Raw genomic sequence first — 14,767 nt, 5'->3', positions numbered from 1 at the left:
TTGTAACATTTATGGGATGATGTGTTCAAGAATTCTTTAGGATGAGAAGACATAAATAGATTGTGATCTAGAAAACAGGTGGTGGGGGTACACATATGATCATTCAGGCAGCTTGGTGCAGTAGGTAAAGTGCCCAATTAGGAGTCAGAGGACTTGGGTTCAAATTCTAACATTGCCTTCTGGATGACCTTCAGCAGGTCACGGAACCTCTGGGCTGCTGTTTCCTCATCTGTAGAACTGAACTAGATCAGATGGGGGCCCACAGTCCCAAGTATGACTAGAATCAGATTAAAATATAATGGTAAAATTTTTAACAAGATAAATTAGAATACAATAAAATATAGGTAATATCACATTTTAAAACTGTCAATATTTTACCCAAAAGGATCTTTATGTATGGATTAGTGGCCTCTGTTTCTATTTGCATTTAATACTACTGATATAGTGGATGGTCAGCCTTTGAGCCAGGAAGATCTGGGAGCAAGTGTTACCTCTGACACGTACTGGCTATGAGTGATCCTGGATAGGTCACTTAAATTCTTAGGGCTCGAGGCACAAAGCTGCAGGCAAGGTGCCATATTGTGTTTGTAGGAGTCACCCCTCTGGGGAGTTCTATATATGATGAGATGACAGGTCCAGTCCCTATCCCTGTATCATTTCCATCTGTCTGTCTTCACATCTATCCATCCAGATAAAAAAGCAGCAACTTATTGCATTCATCAGTTAGAATTCATTTGTAACAGTGGTGTAGCCTAACCAATAGGGGGCTAGATTCAGTCAGTGACACTTGGCTACAAATCTTGCTTCTGACGCTTTCTGATCCCAGGGAAGCTGTTTAAACCTCAATAACCCTCAGTCTGTTCTTCTGCAAAATGGCCACCATCTTTGGCCGCATGGAGCCCATTGAGTAGCCAAGAAGAAACTAAAATTATGTTATTGATGCACCCAAGGACCCTTAGACCCTCCAAAATTCCCAGCTCCACGTGGACTCCCACTTACATCACAGGGCTGTTGCCAAGATCAAATTGGATGATGCTAATACTAATAAATAGCATTTATATAGAACTTATGGTTCTATATAATTTGGTTTGCAGAATGCTTTTTACAATATGGTAACTCATTTGATAATGTATGCAAAGCAGTTTGGAAGTAAAGACCATATCAATGTGAACTGTTACTTTTCTTATTGTTTTGTGTAATGATTACTTGGGGGATGTTATTTCATTGGTATAAGGAGGTCTTCAAGAGAAACTCCTCTTACCAAGGCATATGACCAGCTGTTCTGAAACTTACTGCCTCTAAGAATTTCTGGGGCACTAGTGCCCAGGGTCACACAGCTGGGGTACATCAGGGGCAGGGTTTGAATCCAGGTCTTCCTGACTCCAAGGCAAATTCTCTATACACTCTGCATACTACTTCTGATAATCACATAATAACAGCGGACATTTATTATGGTGCTGGTGGTTGTTAGCAACCACAAGTAAACATCCTGGCACTAATACTGGATTATTTTTTTAACCTAAACATCAAAATTATATTTTTAGGTACTGGAGCAGTCTGAGTTGTCTCCATGGCCCTGGATGGTCAAACAAGTGACTTCACACTTTAGTCCTTTTTGGAAATAGTTCAACTAGACTCCTAAAGGCCATGAGAAAAAGACCAGTGAGCTCACAAGATATTCACCTACCAAGGGGCTCATTTGATGAGGGTGAGTGAATGGAAAATTGCACAGCCAAGCTTTTATTTGAAGAGTAACCAGGGAAGCATCTCACACTAAAGCCTATATTAGTTAAGAAATAGCAATGATATTAACAGCAATAATCCTTTGTATCTGTGGGGAGCTATTCAACTCAAGCCAAGGGTGATGCTTCTGGGAAGAGTTCTTCCGGCAACTTCAGCTATTCACCATCGACTTCTGTGAAACAGGAATTTTCCAAATTAGCTGAAAATACACATATGCATTAGTTATTAAAGACAGACATGGCACAAACTCAACAGAGACACAGTGGACTTTGCCTGTTGCAAATTCAGTGAATTTTGATACTTTCAGGATTGGTCATTCCTTTAGTGTGGATGTTACCCTCCTCCCTTCACGAATGAAGATTGTAACACTTCTGGGCCTAAATGAATTGTCTTCAAGAGTTTCCGTGGCCAGAAATCTTCACTTTCTGGTGGCCAGTCCTGTGATAAGCCACTCTGAACTGGTCCTCTCTAGGCTGGTCCCCAGACATCAGACATATGGTCTATTACATCTTGGTAGATAGAACCTGCTAGAGCATATGCCCTGTTGACGGAGCCTTTGAGAACCTGAGTTCACAGCTAACCTCCAATAAGGCACAGGAGGAAAACTCTCATTTCACAGACTTAATATCTATAAATTGATTGCATGACACAACCAGTTCTGGTCATAGGACGCTGGCAAGACGATCTGTATTTTTATGACTATCATTTCTAAATCACAATTGCTTAATTCAACAGCAGTCATCCCCAAAGAGCCGTGGGTTGGAAGTCTATCTTGAGGATGAAAGGAGAAAGAAGGTGGTGGCTCTCTAGGGTAAACTCTTTCTCTGAGGCAGATAATATGGCACAATTGTGAGCAAACAACAAGAAAATATAAAGATGAAATAATAACAATTGCTAGCATTTAAATAGTGTTTTAAGGATCTCATTTGACCTTCACGACAGTCCTAGGAGGTGGATGCTATTATCACCCCCATTTTACAGATGAGAAAATTGAGGCTGAGGGGGGCTAAGTGACCTGCCTAGGTCACACAGCTGCTCTCCAAGTCCAGGACCCTTAACTGCTGAGCCACCTAGAAGCCTTGAAACTTACCTCTTTCCTCTTAGTAGAATAGGGATGGACCATGGGTACTGAATGAGACACTTATGATCAGATGTGGTCAATATGGGCTACACTTCATTGCTTTGTTACCAGGGAGGTATTATTGGGCAGTGATGAGAATGTTAAAAAAATTAATGAAACTTTTTTTTTTTTAAACAAAGGCACTCCTCCCCTTCCCCCAGATTCTCAGTTTCCTGATCTATAAAGTGAGGGGGTTGAGCCCTGGGGCCACTTCCAGTTCTAGACCTGTGATGCTATGAAAAACAGAAGGACCCTGAGGCTTTCTATGTGTTTCCATAAAGAGCTGGCTGGAAAGCAGGGCCCTAAATCACGCCACTATTGTTTCCACACTGGAATAAACAAATACCTGCTTCCTTCTCGATCCAGAAGGCAGTGATAGGACACGATGTCTTTCTCCAGTTGTAGCTTGCCAGACAACAGATGCTCACGGTCTTTTTGCTGCTGCTCAGTTTCCCTTTGGATTTCCCCAAGCTCCGCTTCTAGCTTGGCGATAACAGAGCCCAGGTTCTGGAGCTCGATGTCATGCCAGTGCTTGGCGTCATACAACGAGTTCTCCAGACCTCTTTTCTAGGAGAAGAGAACATTTGGAAACAATGGGAAAAGCAGCCTCCTGGAGCGAGGGAGATAACAACCCATCCCAATAAGTTCTTCGCAGTAAGCTGATGATCTGGGATGCGGCCAGATCAATTATCTGTCCTACTTCTGGTAGCGCTGTGGCTTATTCTCCAGGCACTAACATAACAACGATGACAAGTGAGATTTTTTATAGCACTTCAAAGTTTTGCAAAGTGCTTTTGTCTCAATGGAGCAATATAGCTACTGACCCTGTGAAACAGGTATGGGGCGTATCTTTACAGTTATCCCTTCCACACTGGGACTTTCTTCTTCAAAGTTTCAATATATCAAGGATTGGTATAAGAAACTAAATGGGAATTTGGGGGGAGTTTTGTGGAAGCTGAAGACAACATGTGAAAGCTAGCAGACAACACAGAAAAAGTTCAGAAACTCGGAAATACATAAAATATATGTAGAGTATTGTAAAATGTCAATTTTATCTTCTAATACCATAATAATTCAGGCTTCTTTTCTGATACAAAGAGAGGGCCAAAAATTTTTACACGGGGTGCTGTGCTCCTAACACCCATTATGTAGAAGGGATAACTATCTCCTTTTTGCATACAAGAAAACTGAGGCTCTGACTCGGTCATAGTCACACAGCTAATAAATATTAGAGGTGGCATTTTAGTTCAGGTCTTCCTGACTCCAGTTCCAATACTCTAACTATATACCATGCTGCCTGTCTCAAAATTATAGAACAGATTTAATACTGGGTGATTTTTGTGGGCTGTTGGTTACTCTCATTCTGAGGATGGATTGCTGACTGGTGATTGTCACTACACCTAGGATAGTTCCATCCACACTTAATGTCACTCTCCAGCCATCTCATCTGGCTCAAATCATCTCCCTGTGAGCCTCAGTGTGTTCATCTGTAAGATGGGGATAATAGTATTTTTACTGCCTACTGTACAAGGTTGTTGTAAGGAAAGTGCTTTGTAAACCATAAGGTACATTTACACATGAGTTGTTGGTATTTCTATTACTGTTACAATCTCTGATCCAGGAAATAAGTCATAGATAACCATCACGCAGAAGGTAACACATGTGTCCAACTTGCTTGTGTGGATCAGAGACCGAGAAACACAATGTTCACGCACTTCTATGCTGACTTTGAGAGAACTAAGATTTTTAGATTAGTTTCTACCCTCCCCCCCATTCATTCAACACATATTCATTGAGGACCTACTATGTGTGATCTTTAACCCACTTTTTGCTCATACTCTCTGATGTTCTTTGGGTGGCATCACATTTTGCGATAGAGGTGTTGTATGTTCCACAGCCTTGGAGTACCTCTCTGGAAGAATGTTGATAGTATAAAGGTGGACTTTTGTTAGGGAGGAGCTTGGGTCCTTGAAAACCCTGTGCAATGTCCCAAGGGCAAGTTGCCCTTTTCCTCCTATTCAACTCTGGGTACGGCTCATGTGTAGCATTTGTCTAAGACACACATACTGGTGGATGAGCCCAGTGAGCCGCATATCCAACTGCATGTCTGAGTCTCAATAAATAGTGTAAAAGGATTCAATTACAAGAAGTTAGGATCAGTAACGGTGGGCAGCGAAGAGTCTTCAGAGCCAGGTGACCTGAGTACAAATCTTGCCTCTGGCATAGCCTGACTGCATGACCCTGGGCAACTTACTAAGTTTCCCCATGCTCTAGGGTACTCCTTAAACTAAACATTACAGAATAGTTGTCTATTTGCATCGATGAAGGGGCGAGCTCCTCACTTACTAGGAGTTCCTTACACTAAAGATACCACAGGTCGATCAATAGTCAATGGGAGGGCTAACAGCTATACAGGCTGCCTGAGGCAAAGATACCTCCATAATATTAAAAATAAATGAATGAAAAGAAATGGTGGCCAGAGAGGACTGTTATACAAAGGGAGGGGTAATGGCTGGGGTCATAGCTTGAATGATTGTTGCAGGAATAGAAAGATGATGTAAGAGAGGAGTCCTAGCTCATTGGATAGATCCTCATGGGAGATTTATGAAAGACCATTGCCTATAGCTTGTCACGTGTTACAGGAGGCTTTTCCTCATTCTTCCCGGTGAGCACCTTTTCCCTCACCAAAGAATAACTTAGCATTTACTTTGTATATATTTTGTAAAGACTTATTTATGGATATTTTGTATCATCCCAGTAAAACGGAGGCTCCTTGAGTGCAGGGGCTATTTTTTTGTTTTGTCTTTGTATTCCTAGTGCCTAGTAATAATTCATAATAACTAATATAGCACTTTGAGGTTTTGCAGAACAGTATATATATATATATATATATATATATATATATATATATATATATATATATAAAATCTCATTTGATCCTCACTACAACCCTGGGAGGTAGGTGGTATTACCATCCCCATTTTACAGATGAGGAAACTGAGGCAGACAGAGGTTAAGGGACTTGCCCAGGGTCACACAGCCAGTAAGTGCCCTAGGCAGAATTTTAATTGAGGTCTTTATGATTCCAAGTCCAGTACTCCCACCACTAGTGGGCCTAGCTGCCTGGTATGTAGCAGGTATTTAATAAATCTTTAGTCAATCAACAAGCATTTATCAAGCATCTGCTCCGTGCTAGACACTGTGCTAAGTGCTAGGGATTCAAAGAAATGCAAAACAAACAAACAAACGAGCAAACGAGCAAACAAAAAATACCGGTTCCTGCTCTCAAGGAGCTCTCAGTCTAGTGAATTATTACATTGAGTTGAAATGTTTAGCACTGGCTACCTGGGAGCAGCTGTAAGCAGCTGCCATTCCGTAGAGGCAGGGCATATCATCTTAACTTCAGCTTCTCCAGATGCCATTGAATGTAGACATCGGAGCAGATCCTGGGTAATTTTGCAGAGGCAAAATGAGGCCAACAGGACAGGACTCTGGATCAGGCTTTTTAATAGAACTCTATCCATAACAGGAGCTAAAAACCAATCCCTGCAATGTGGGTGGCAGAATTAGGCCACCCTGAACTTGAGAAACATGTTCTGATCTCCCTGGGCTCTCCCCTCTACTTTTTGTTTTTTAAAAAATTTATTAACCTGTGGGTGGCCATTCACATTGTATGTGTGTATGTGTGGGTGGGTGTTCAGGGAGAAACTTGTTATTATTGTGATCCATTAGTCTAAAGGTCTTTCTATTTCCTCAGTTTACCTCCATCACAAGCCCTGGAATGTCTGCATTTAGCTTGGACCTAGACAGGGAGAAATCATGAGAACCACCATTTGACGGGCCAAGCCTCACTTTGTGGGAAAAGCCTGAAAGACCGAAGCTCTGATGTTGGCACTGCTTTTCACTCTCTGTGTGAGTTTATTTCCAGGCCAATGAGACACCTGGGTTGGGTGATCCTTTCTGGTACTGAATCCATGGTGGCATGCCTCTCCAACCTCTCTCTCTCTGAGACCAGAACCAACATGCTCATTCTCCCCTCAGAATTGGAATCCATTTCTACCATGGCATAATTTCAACCTGGGAGGTTAATAGGAGCTCTGCCATGGATAAAGGAACATAGGATTGTAAAATTTTAGAAGTGTAAGGGGCCTCAGAGATCAACTAATGTAACCCTTTCATTCTATAGATGATGAAAGAGAGACCGAGGAAAGACCCAAGGAAATGTTTATAGTCACATAGCAGGTATTGACAGAGACCAAGATATTGAAATGACCATAGGCTCATAGACTGAGAGATGGCTTTAGAGGCCATCTACATCCGAATCCTTCATTTTGCTGAATCTCAGAGAGTTGAGATGACTTGTCCAAAGCCACCATCTTTGTAGCTTCCTTAACTCTGGTTGGAAGAATAGCATATTGGATAAAATGCCGAAATTGTGTTCAAACCCTGCCTCAGACACATTAGTTGTGTAACACAGAGTAGCTTGTTCTTTAGGAGTCCTTGTTTTCTTATTTGTAAAATGATGGCGCTGGATCAGATGGCCTCCAAGACCCTTTGCAGTCCTAAATCTATGAACCTGTGGACTTAAATACTGTTTTCACCCCTAGGACCAAAAATCTGGGTGTTAAAAAAGAACTTGCTGAACTGCTAAATCTTCTCCCTCCTCTACCACCTCCTTCCTTCTCTCTCTGAAAAGGTTTCTGTGGTTTCTGGCCTTGTGTTACATTCCTGATCTCAGTTGACTGAACATGCAGCTTAGGAGGCCTTCAACATCATTATTAGGACAAGGCTGCCAATATAAACATGGCTGTGTTAGCACAGAAGGCCTAGAGGCTTCCATGTTATTCAGGCAATCTTGTCTGCTGTTCAAAATGAGTCCCCATGGGGCTTCAGTGTGTCCACATCAATAATAGAGATGGGAAGATCCCATATGATGGCTCAAAAGTTGTGGGACTAATTGGTTCCTATCCAGTCTCCCCCCCCTCCCCCCACTCCCCTGCCACCCTTTTTGGAGGCAATCAGGGTTAAGTGACTTGCCCAAAGTCACATAGCTAGTAAGTATCTGAGGCTGGATTTGAACACAGGTCCTCTTAACTTTAGGGGCCAGTGCTTTATTCACTGCATCACCATCTGCCCCCTCCTATACAGTCTTTTTTTTTTTTTAAGCCTTTATGTTTCCTCTCCAGTCTTAATCAGGATTCCTGAACTAGGAGTCAAAGAAAGGCCCTAATAATTGATAATATAGCCTTAGGACCAAGGCTGTCAGAGCTAGAAAAGACACAAACTGTGACAAAGAGAGTGCATTAGACCTCCAGTCAGGAGATCTGGGTTCAAATACTACCTCAGACAATTGCTAACTATGGTGAGGTGCAAATCACTTAACATTTCTGAGACTCCCCATTTGTAAAATGCATATTATAATAATATTTCTCCTTCACAAAGTGGTGGTTACTTTGCCAAGGTTAAAATACTATAGAAGTGGGAGTCATTTCTAGAGAGCCTCTGTCCCCCAAGATTTTTTCCTTCTTTTTAAGATCCTAATCCTTAGGAGCCTGCTACTCTAACGCATTATCCCTACGCTTTCAGTGTATGGGGAGGTTTCTTTTCCCGTCAGCTGAGCAGCTGACACTGTATTTACAGCTGTTTTCTATTAGACAGGAAGGAGGACCAGGGTCTGGTGATGGGAGGGTAACTGTGGCTGCTTAGTCTCCTGGAGCTACCACTGTCAATCAACAAGTATCTTACTAACCATTGAACATGTGTCAGGACCTATGCCAAGGGCTGGAGGTACAAGTACAAAAGTGAGATTGTCCTGGCCCTCAAGGAAGCTTCCATTTGAAGAGAGGCAGTGGCAGCCAGGGGAGGAAGTTTTAGTCTAGGCAGTCACAGGGATGGCAATACATTGTCTGTTGCCTCCTTTCCAGCGGCAGTAATGTTGATTTGATTATTCCTCCCTGAGCAAGGGTGGGGAGAAGGGGAACAAGGACCCATGCTGCAGCAGGGCAGATGGCAAGATGCCCATGTTGGCTAGGCCTTGGTGTCCTCATGGATGCCAGAATGGGAGGAAGCATAGACCGAGGTCAGCTTCATCTGGGGCTAAGGTGAGCCAGTCAGGTTGCCGCCCTGACAACAGTCCCAAGTCTACCTTAGAGTTCAAAGTCTCATTCCCCGACCAGGAGGGCTGGCTTAGGTCCCACACATCTTGTGGTAACTGAGAGAACTGCCTACATTAGCACTTAGCACCTAGAACAATACCTGACACATATTAACCCTTAACCAGGGGTGGGGAATCTGTGGCCTTCTAGGTCCTCGGGTGGGGCCTTTTGACTGAGTCCAGGTTTTACAGAACAAATTCTTTTTATTAAGGGGAGTTGTTCTGTGAAGTTTGGATTCAAAGGTCTGGAGGCTGCTGGTTCCCCAGTATTGCTCTAAACCCTCCTCAAGTGAATATATGCCTGAATGAATATGCAAGGCGCCGTGGTAGGATGTACCAATAGGTCTTTGGGGATTCTAAGGGCACAGGCAAAAATGTTTCCTGTTCTCATTTTATTGGAAGCCAGGAGACACAGATACTTCCAAAAGATTTGATTTGCTATCTCGATGTCTACTTCCCTTTCACTCTGGCTTAACTTTCTCACTGGGACAACACAAATCTTCGCCTTTTTTCCTTTTCAAGATTCTTGATCACTCATTCTCCCCTCATGTTCCAACCCCTACCCTTGCTGGAATGCCTAATAACATTCCAGTGTCACCCTATGATGTCCAGGAATAAATATCAAATCCTCTGTTTGGCACTCAAAGCCCTTCACAACCTGGCCCCTTCCCACCTTGGCAATCTTGTCAGATTTTATTCTTCCGCACATACCCCATGATTCAGCTGTGCTGATTCTTTTGATGTCATCCATCTCCCATATCCCAGCTCTTTGTCTTTTCCCTGGGTGTCCCCAGTGCCTGGAATGCTCTCGCCTTCTCATATCTACCCCACTAGATTCCTCCAAGACTCGGCTTAAAATTAGCCTTCTGAAGGAAACCTTTCCTGTTCCCACCAAACTGCTACTGTTTTCCCTAGGAGGTGACCTCCAATTTACAATATATCTATCTTGTACGGACAGGGTTCTTTGCTTGTTGAAATATGAGTTCCTGAAGGTGAAGAAGAATGTTTTTGTTTCTCTTTGTATCTTCAGCAGTTAGCAAGGTGCCTGGCATATAGTAAGTGCTTACTGAATATTTGTTGACTGAATGATTTACCACTTGGGATTCAGGTTGGGGTACTACATTTTAGGAAATACCTAGACCAGTGCTTCTTAAACTATGGGTCGAGATTCACAGTTTAAGAAGCGCTGAAGGGGTGGTGAGTAGAAAAAGTTTAAGAAGCCCTGACGTAGACAAGCTGGAGTATTTTCAGAAGGGGGTGACCTGGTGAGAAAGCTGTGGACTATGCCATTAGAAGATTAGTCTAAGGAAATGGGGGTGTGTAGCCTGGAGAAGGGAAGACTTTGGGGGCATACAAGGACTGGCACCAAGTATTTGAAGGACCACCAATGTGCCATATTCTGCTTGGCCCAACAAAGGAAAACAGGACCACATCAATAAGTCATCAAACATTTAGTAAACCCTTACTGTGTGCCTGGCACGTAGTTCCATACTGAGTGCTGACCAGTAGGTAAAAGTTTCAGAGAAGTACATTTCGACTTGAGGCAAGGATAGACTTCCTAATAATGAGAACTGGTTGGTGATTATCCTTCATTCCTGAAGAGGACCAAAATGGCATCCCTGTCTTGGTACTGTGTATCTGATTGTGGCTGATCAGACTGACATAAGCTCAGAAGGTTCTACCATAGGTCAGGTCCAAATATATGATGACAACTATCCCAAAGGGAATGGGCACCTTTGGGAAGTAGTGAGTTCCCCCTTGAGGTCTCGAAGCAAAGGCTGGAAAACAGCTTGGGGGGATATGGTAGGGGCAATCCTATTCAGGCACAAGTTGAACTAGGTGACCTCTGGGGTTCTTTCAATTGTGCCATGTTGTGGAAGAACAGCACCCACTGAGATGGACAATAACCAAAAAGGGCTGTGGTTCCGGAGGTTGCTGTCTGCAGTTAATTCAGTGTTTCCAGCAAATAATGGATAGAGGTGGCACTGGAAACAAATTGTGCGGTTGTGGGTCATGCGGGAAGAGAAGGTATGAGACTGGCAGCAGGGCCAGTTCTTTAAATGCTGGGGGTGGTACGGCATCAAGAACTAGGCACCTCCCAATGTATTGATCTGAGGCCCATTTCAGTGGGATAAAAGCTCCCTTGGACCACCCGCTCCAGTAGGGAGCCCCCTTATCTGGTAAACAGGAATAATAGTAACATCTTAATTAACTTACATTATATATTAATATGTTAATTAGTACATATCAATGATATACAATCAATCCTCATGGAACTGATGGGAAGAAAACACTCTGCAATCCTTAAAGGGCTATGTCGCTATTACTATTATTGTCGTCATTTGCCACCAATAAAACAAGACAAAGTCAAAGATCTTGCCAGAACTGAAGGTCAGAGTGGGGCCGCTTTTGTTGAAATGCCAACCTAGAGATGTCTGGGGTTTTTTTGTTGTTGTTGTTTTGTTTTACTTAATATTGTCATAGAAGAGATGCAAAATGCACACAGTGGAGAGAATGCTGGGCTTCGTTCTGGGAGTTCTGAGTTCAAATTCTGAGCTGGATTGTTCAGTTGTTTCAGTCATGCCTGACTCTTCATGACCCCATTTGGGGCTTTCTTGGCAAAGATACTGGAATGGTTTACCATTTCCTTCTCCACTTTATTTTATAGATGAGGAAACTGAGGCAAACAGGGTTAAGTGACTTGCCCAGGGTCACACAACTAGTAAGCGTCTAAGGCCAGATTTGAACTCACAGAGATGAGTCTTTCTGGCTCTAGGCCCAGTGCTCCATCCACTGTGCCACTAGGTTGTGTGACCTTGGGCAAGTCATTTAACTTTTATGTAACTTCATTAACTCTGTGGTCAGGTGGTGTTCTATTTGGTGTAGGGAGTTCCCACACTAGAAGTTCCTTACTGCTGATGAAATCATAACTCATAGGATCATTGATTAACAACAATAATAATAATAACAGCTAGCTATCCTTACAATAACTCTGCTAAATTGGTGCTATTATGATCCCTATTTTTGAGGTGAGAAAACTGAGACTAAGAGGAAGGGGAGTGACTTCCCCAGGGTCATAGAACTGGTAAGTGTCCAAGGTGTGATTTGAACTCAGATCTTCTTAACTCTAAGTCCAACAATTTGCTACCTCCCTAGCTGAAATGGACCTTAGATGTCACCTAATCTAATAATCTCATAATTGTATCTACTTTCCAGAACTGTGAGGATGAAATAATATTTACCAAATACTTTGCAAACCTTAAAGCGTTATATAAATACTAGTTATTGATCCAATTTGCTCACTTTACAAACACATAACTGGTACCCATAAGGCTTAAGTAACAAACAAAGCCCAATGTCACACAGCTGGTAAGTGGCAGGGTTAGATTTCAATCCATTGATTAGAATTCAGGTCACTGGATCATAGTTTCAGAACTGGAAAGGACTCCACCATTCAACATCTTCATCTTACAATTGAAGAAACTGAGGTCCAGGTAGGTTAAGTCACACATCTAATAAGATCAGGGTAGAATTTGAACTCACATCCTCTGATTCCAGATTCAGCATCCTTCCTACTAAAACACCATGCTGATCAATGATTCTTAGGCACTTTGCTTAGGCTAAATTAGTAACTGAATCATTAATTCATCTCAGCTATCATACTATTTACTCTACTATGTGCTAGGCACAGGGCTAAGTACTTTATAATTATTATCTCTCTTGATTCTCACAACAGCCCTGGGAGGAAAGTGCTTTTATTACCCCCATTGTATGGCTGAGGAAACTGAGGAAAGCAGAGATTAAGCAATGCACTTAGAGTCATATAGCTAGCAACTGTCTGAAATAGTTTTTGAACTTAGGTCTCCCTGACTCTAGGCCAAGTACTCAACCCACTCCATCACATAGCTGCCTCTAGTCTAGAAAGACCCTGGAGTCCTAGGGCCTGAATTAAAATCTCAGGTCTTCCATTTGCTATCTGTTTGCCCTGGAGTTCAAATCCTGCCTCAGACACTATCTAGCTGTGTGACCCTGGACAAGTCATTTAACCCTGTTTGCCTCAGTTTCCTCAGGCCAACTCAGTCTCTTAACCTTGCTGTGCCTCAGTTTCCACATCTGTAAAACAAGCAGCTCAGACCTGATATCCTGTAACATCCTCTTTAATCCTAAGTATATGATCCTATGAATGGGAGATGCCATCTGTCAGACCTGCTTGTAGATAAATACACATGTAGTTCAGATAATATTTGAGGGAACTACTATTCTCAGGAGAGAGAGTAATTAATCGGACTATTTAGTTCACCAGGACCCCCTTACTAGCCAGAGGGCTTATTTTGTCTTTGTGCTGAAATGAAAATTCCCTGGGAAAAAAAGTACCTCTTAGGTCACCAGGAGATAGCAGAAAGGAGATGGAGACTGGGCAGAAACATTTCCCATCCAGTAGTTGCTTACCAAGGTTCTCAAAGACTCTGTCTCCGCTTGAAGGCGCTGAATATCACAAGCAGTATCATGAAACTCTGCTCTGAGGGCTTCCACCAATTCTTCCTCTTGGGACCGAGCTGCCTGGACCACTTGAGAATGCTGCTGCAAAGAGATGCCAAATGGCTCATGTTTGAATGGGGAATTGAAAGCCATCTTCCCCATCCTTCCTTTCAGACCATCAGCACTTCATAAGTAGGAGAAAACAAAGAGTTTTTTGAAATGGATTTTAAATTGACAGTCCCACTTGAAAGAACTAGAGGAAATGTCTTACCAGCAAATGCTCTCATCAACGAAAAGGTGCTACATGACATTTCCATTCCCTCAGAATCTTTAAAAGTTTTTATGCATTCAGTTTAGCAGTTGGTTAACAAGCATTCGTTAAAGTAGTTATTAGATTTATAATTTATATTAGTTTATATATTCATTATATAATTAATATGCTTTATTATAATTACTATATAGGCCAGCCTCTGTACTAAGTGCTGGAGATACCGTTAGGTCCTGATTACTGGGAATAATGTCTCCCCTGAAACGGTTCCATTATTTGAATTTGCATTGCATATTTTCATTGGGCTGGAACCAGTTACCATATTTTACATAATCATAGTTTTGAATTGTGTGAATTTGAATACAAGCAACTTCAGGGGGTGGTTATATTTGTATTAATTGGGACCTAGCTGTACAAAAGGGGGGTGGGGCCCAAAAAAGTGCCTGCCCTCAAAGAACTCACATTCTAATGGGGGAAACGATGTAAATAATGAGGTACATACAAGATACATGAGGGTAGATGGAAGGTGATCTCAGAAGGGAAGGCAGTAGGAACTTGGGGAAACAGGGAAAGGCATCCAGCAGAAGCTGGGGTTTAATGAAAACTCCATAGCATAGTAGAAAGAGCAGTAGTTTTCAGCTCCAGGCACCTGGGTTCGGATCTTACCTCTGTCTTTTACTAGCAAGTCACTTAACTTCTCACTGCCTCAGGATCCTCACTGAGAAGCTGTATGCTACAGTGGAGGGCAGCTAGGTGGCACCATAGTGCACAGAGAGCTGGGCCTGGAGTCAGGAAGACTCATCTTCCTGAGTTCAAATCCAGCCTCAGACACTATCTAGCTGTGTGACCCTGGGCAAGTCACTTAACCCCATTTGCCTCAGTTTCTTCATCTACAAAATGAAGTGGAGAAGGAAATGGCAAACCACTCTAGTATTTTGACCAAGAATTCTCCCCAAGGAGGGGTTGCAAAGAATTGGACATGGCTGAACAACAGCAACATGTT

At 42.5% G+C, this 14,767-nt stretch overlaps 1 protein-coding gene across 2 annotated transcripts in view; it reads right to left on the bottom strand.

Annotated features, from left to right (window-relative positions):
- Positions 1-916: 916 nt before the first annotated feature.
- Positions 917-14,767, bottom strand: part of BFSP2 (beaded filament structural protein 2) — a 63,155-nt gene continuing 49,304 nt past the window's right edge. Inside the window, exons 5-7 of one of the 2 annotated variants that reach the window (XM_020987293.2) lie at positions 13,467-13,598; positions 3,210-3,430; positions 917-1,942 (exon numbers count right to left, since the gene is read on the bottom strand). In XM_020987293.2, coding sequence (XP_020842952.1) covers positions 1,939-1,942; positions 3,210-3,430; positions 13,467-13,598 — 357 coding nt within the window. In that variant the 3' untranslated portion in view covers positions 917-1,938. The remainder of the gene's footprint in view (positions 1,943-3,209; positions 3,431-13,466; positions 13,599-14,767) is intronic. The other variant, XM_078151598.1, reaches the window with a different exon arrangement.

Source organism: Phascolarctos cinereus, unplaced genomic scaffold (genome assembly GCF_003287225.1).
Source record: "Phascolarctos cinereus isolate Bilbo 61053 unplaced genomic scaffold, phaCin_HiC Scaffold_1;HRSCAF=81, whole genome shotgun sequence".
Lineage (NCBI taxonomy): Eukaryota > Metazoa > Chordata > Mammalia > Diprotodontia > Phascolarctidae > Phascolarctos > Phascolarctos cinereus.
The sequence above is the reverse complement of the archived record's forward strand: the minus strand, read 5'-3'. Positions and strand labels throughout refer to the sequence as shown.